This window comes from Berghia stephanieae, chromosome 15 (assembly GCF_034508935.2).
Source record: "Berghia stephanieae isolate SIO BIC M18660-M18661 chromosome 15, UCSD_Bste_1.3, whole genome shotgun sequence".
Lineage (NCBI taxonomy): Eukaryota > Metazoa > Mollusca > Gastropoda > Nudibranchia > Aeolidiidae > Berghia > Berghia stephanieae.
The window spans coordinates 11,884,882-11,889,881 of record NC_088374.1 but is presented as its reverse complement, the minus strand read 5'-3'; the positions used below and the strand labels follow the sequence as shown (position 1 = coordinate 11,889,881).

The 5,000-nt window shown below is 37.2% G+C and overlaps 1 protein-coding gene across 1 annotated transcript in view; it reads left to right on the top strand.

The window, feature by feature from the left end:
• Positions 1–2,403: 2,403 nt before the first annotated feature.
• Positions 2,404–5,000, top strand: part of LOC144960523 (uncharacterized) — a 14,618-nt gene continuing 12,021 nt past the window's right edge. Inside the window, exon 1 of the mRNA XM_078893710.1 lies at positions 2,404–2,520. Within this exon, the coding sequence (XP_078749836.1) occupies positions 2,412–2,520 (109 nt within the window). The 5' untranslated portion in view covers positions 2,404–2,411. The remainder of the gene's footprint in view (positions 2,521–5,000) is intronic.

Below are 5,000 nucleotides of genomic sequence, written 5' to 3'. Positions count from 1 at the left end.
CTTATCATCTTTTTAAAAAATTCCCATTCAGAGCCAGCCCTAAAAGACGTAATAGAAAAACTTCATGAAAACCTAAACTTGACAGGGTATGACCGAGAAGGTATTATACAAACCATGACTCTGTTTTTTTAATGTCGAAAAGTCATTGATCAGGGGTCGGGTGGGGGGTGGTCAGGAACTGTAGAAAAAGGAGCTCCAATTCATGGATTTGTCCTAAGTCAAAAACCTCACAAGATATCAACAGCCAACACACAAAACAATGTGTAACCTTGAACGTTTATAGTCTGTTAGTAGAATTTAGTGAGAACTACCCATCAAAATGACTGGCGAAAAACAATAACAAAGACCTGAGTGACGCCAATTTCGTTCTGTCTATCGAAAGAACTTGGCCTATTATATTGCGCAATATTCGCAAAACGTGGTCAAAGCTGCGCTTTGCCAACAGCCTGAACATGTAGGAATGTAGGACGAGACATGTTGTCTGTCAAGTTACGTTACAATATTTATCAACATAGACAATGTTGGTTGCAGCCAGGCACTCATTTTACACCTGAGTACGATGAGAGAATTTGAGTCAAGAGACCTTTTCAAGGACTCAACTATGAATCGCTGAACCCTGGACCGTCCGATCCGAAGGCTAGTCTATGTCGCTAGACCACATAGCAGGAAATAAATTGACGTCACTAACTTTTTGTTTTTGTTTTTAGACAATCATTTTATTTATTACTTACTTACATGGTCAAGAGGCAAAGCACTTCAAGTGACCCACAAAGTGAAGGGTGTTCACAATTTTGTTCATCTTAGCACCGTTTCAGAGCGAAAGTTTAGTTCTCATTATCCTCTTTTGTGGCATTATCAGCCTCCCAAACCAGGAGTCTTTGCAGAATACTCCATGCTTTTGCCCTCCCCCCATCTCCGCCCCAGGATCAAAATGTGTTCTGCATTCAAGGAGTCGTCAGGAAGATATCCCCACAATCCTATTAAAGAGAACATGGGCCTGATCTATTTCTAACACTACTTTCCGAGGATACCCCAGGGAAAAAAGCATGCGTTGGAAGGCAAAGGTCAAACGGAAGACTATTCCCCTCAGGATGTAGGGAGTGCCCAAAAATGGATCAGTGGCATCTGTAGATGAGTTTCTGATCAGAATAGAAAGGAATAAAATAACTTCGTTGCTACTCTATACTTAAGCTCGTATTACAAGAGGAGGAAACATCACAAAAGATCCCACCAAAAGAATGCCTGCATTCCACAACGCCAGAAAATACTGGAATTCCTCATATCGCCTCCTAACAGAAAATGGCTGAACTGCTTCATATATGTGCAAATGAAGACTTTGGATCAGTGATGCCTGCCGGAAATGTCAAGCAGCTCCAGAGACCAGTGATCACATCGTCCTCCACTGTCCATACTCCCGGAGCTGGGTTGACGAAAAGAATTTGGGGGTTAACTATACGCTACTATTACTTCAGTTTGTATAAACAGCAGTTGATGAAGTAAGTACGATAGAATACTCCGATATGGACCGCCGGAGGGATTAATGACAATTTTCAAAGAGCATATAGAAAAGAGTAAAAATAAAGAAATGCCATCCATATATTTTGGATGAGAATCTACGTAGATTCTGCGGATAAATGCCGACTGATGAAATTGAGGTCATGGAAAGGATTGTTTCGGCTAAAAATACGTGAGTGAATTTATTTATTTTTATATGCTCTAACCTAAATTATTGAGCACTCTCGTCCCTACAAGTACTCACCAACAATCATAAATATATAAACATTATCATTGTAGTGCATTATTTAAACTTAACTTGGTTAACAGTAGTTTGAATTTTCGGGACGCTCTTCCCCAGAACATTAGAAGTGCTGCATCTTATTAGCTTTCAAATTTAAAAATAATTATGCGGCTCTGTGGTCAAGTGGTATGACACTCGCTTTCGGATCGGAAACAACTGGGTTCGAGCCTCGCTTAGCGCATAGTTGAGTCCTCGCAGAAGGCTCTTTACTCACATTCTCTCATCGTATTCAGGTGTAAAATGAGTACCTGGCCGTTAATAGCGTCCAAAAAGTGTAATATCGCCTAAAAGGCGTCATGTCCCGTCGTACATGTTAAATGTTGCTGTTGGTCAGGGACCCCTTGTAAAGAGCTTTGAGCACGTTTAATGGATATTGCACTATATAAAAGATCAATGCTTTGTAAAATTGAAAACTCACCTTTTCTCTCATGATTGAAATTGCTATCTTTTTTATTTTTCTTGTATTTCTTTATTCATTTAAAGAATTGAAAGCGCCTTTAGCTGATGAATTCGGAGTAAGCCTCTATACAAATACCATTTATTTCTTCATTTATTTATTTATTTATTTATTCATAATAAATGTGTTTGTTTTATTTCAGATGCAAACGGTGAGATGATTAAAACGCTCACGGACATGCTCGTCAGTTTAAATTCCGAAGTAGCGGCACAGAAAACAATTTTAGAAACTCATACAATCGACATCGAGCACATCATAGCAGGAAGTGAGTGATTATTTTTTTTACTAATTGTGACCCATCGTCTCAAAACGGTAATATGTCGGAACGAACCGTATGCTTAAAAGCCGAATTAAATGTTAAACTGGTCAAAAATATAAATTGCTGGCATTATAATCCTAAAACATGGTATCCATTCTCCTCAATAAAACATACAAACTCAATACAAGTCTGAAATTCAATTTTCAACATCTTAACCAACCCGACTTTATTCCGTTTTGAGACGAAAGGTCACAATTAACCCTCTCCTTATCAACTATAGGAAAATCGTCACATTCATTACGATACAGCCAACATTTTTCTTATTCAAATTTCTTTTGTACATCATAAAATTTTAAGAAAATGAACAGTGTGCTGTGGAGCATCTTTTGCTAAAGAAATTATTTATCGCAAGAATTTTACTGCAATTATGTCTGAGTGATAAAAATATATTTTGAGAAAGTTGGAAGTGAAATTTTGGGGAAAATTTTGAAATTGGTTGGTAAGGAGAGGGTTAAGTTTTAAATTGTTATTAACTTAAAATCACAAAAACTGTCATAGGTATGACTATCATCTTATACTATAACCGACGTATTCATATAAGCGGCTATATGATCAAGTGGTACGACACTAGCTTTCGGATCGGAAGGCCCTGAGTTCGAGCTTCGCTTTGAGACTTTGAGAGTGGATATTGCGCTATGTAAAAACGCTCGTTAAGTTAAACAATTATTGGCCTAGTTTAACATTGTTGTAAAGGACAATACTTTCCGTCATATTTTGCGATTTCGATGAACCCATGATTAATTGGGTTGTCAGGCCTGCAAAAAAGTACAGGTCAACTATGACTAATCCGAGACAAACATTCTGATATAGAAATTGCCACCTATTCCCTACTCATATGTGAACATCTGACATAAGAACTAGAATTGTCTTATGCTCTTTCAAGCTGTAATTTGTGGTGGGAAACACCTGACTTAGGAATTAGAAGTGTGTTATGCTCGTGCATTCTGTAGTGTGTGTAATTATAGACATCTGACTTAGGAATTAGAAGTGCCTTCTTCTTTTTCAATCTGTAATGCAAGATAAAGATCTGAACAAGTGTGTATGAAATGCGCCAGACAAAGCAAGAAAGAAAAATACAAGTTTTTAAAAATCCCAAAATATCAGTCTACCTGGACTGGGGATCGAACCTCAGACCTTCTGATTACCGGGCAGGCGTGCTACCATTACACCACAAAGACTCCTGATAGTGGGACAATTTTAATACCTATAATATTATTCTTCACGATGGTATGTCGAGGTAGACCTATTTTTGTGCTGGAATATTTTTTCTTGTATTCTTCTTTCTTGTTTTGTCTGGCACCTTTCATACGCACTTGTTCAGATCTTATTCTACACCGGTGCCTGTTCCCCAGATTCTTAATTTAATTTGTAGTGCGCAGTGTGAGCTATCTGACATAGAAATTAGATTAACTTATGCTTTTCAACCTGTAATGCTTAGTGCGACACATCTGACTTTGAAATTAGAAGTGTGTTATGCTCGTTCGACATGTAGGGCGTAGTGTGAGACATTTGATATAGGAATTAGAAGTTTCTTATGCTTATTCATTCTGTTGTGTGTAATGTGTGAGACATCTGCTATAGGAATTAGAAGTGTCTTGTAATCATTGAACGTGTAGTGTGTAGTTTGAGACATGTGATATAGGAATTAGAAGTGTTTTATACTCTTAACACATGTAGTGTGTAGTTTGAGACATGTGATATAGGAATTAGAAGTGTTTTATACTCTTAACACATGTAGTGTGTAGTTTGAGACATCCGATGTAGGAATTAGAATTGTTTTATGCTCGTTCTACGTGCAGTGTGTAGTTTGAGACATGTGATATAGGAATTAGAAGTGTTTTATACTCTTAACACATGTAGTGTGTTGTGTTAGACACCTGATGTAGGAATTTGAAGTTGTCAAAATCTTTAAAACTCCAGAAAGCTGAAACTGAATCGATAATAAAGAAACAATAGTTGTGGCTGTCTCGACGGGTCCGTAAATCATCTGTTATTCACATTCAACAAATCAAATATTACGGTTTCTTCATATATTACTTTAATATTCCGATGTTTTGTTTCGTTTTGTTTTTGGTTTGGCTGCAAAGCTTTGACACTGACAAGAATAAAGCGGGTAACTTATTTTCACTCTCAACTACACTAGTATTAAAAATCTTTAAATTATGCATCTTTAATTTCATTCTAGTAAAAGGGGAGAGGTGCTGGTGGAGGGCGGGGGGGGGGGGAAGCTAAACAGTGAAACACAAAGAACAAAGAACGTGTTCACGCTCATTATGAAACATGCTGGACAATATTCTATGAATTAACAAAAAGAGACTGGTTTTACTACATGCCATCAAGGCTAGTAGAGGAACATAATGTCACAGAAAGAAATGATTTTCAGGATTTTTAAAAAATATGACATTAATAATATATTATACGAATAA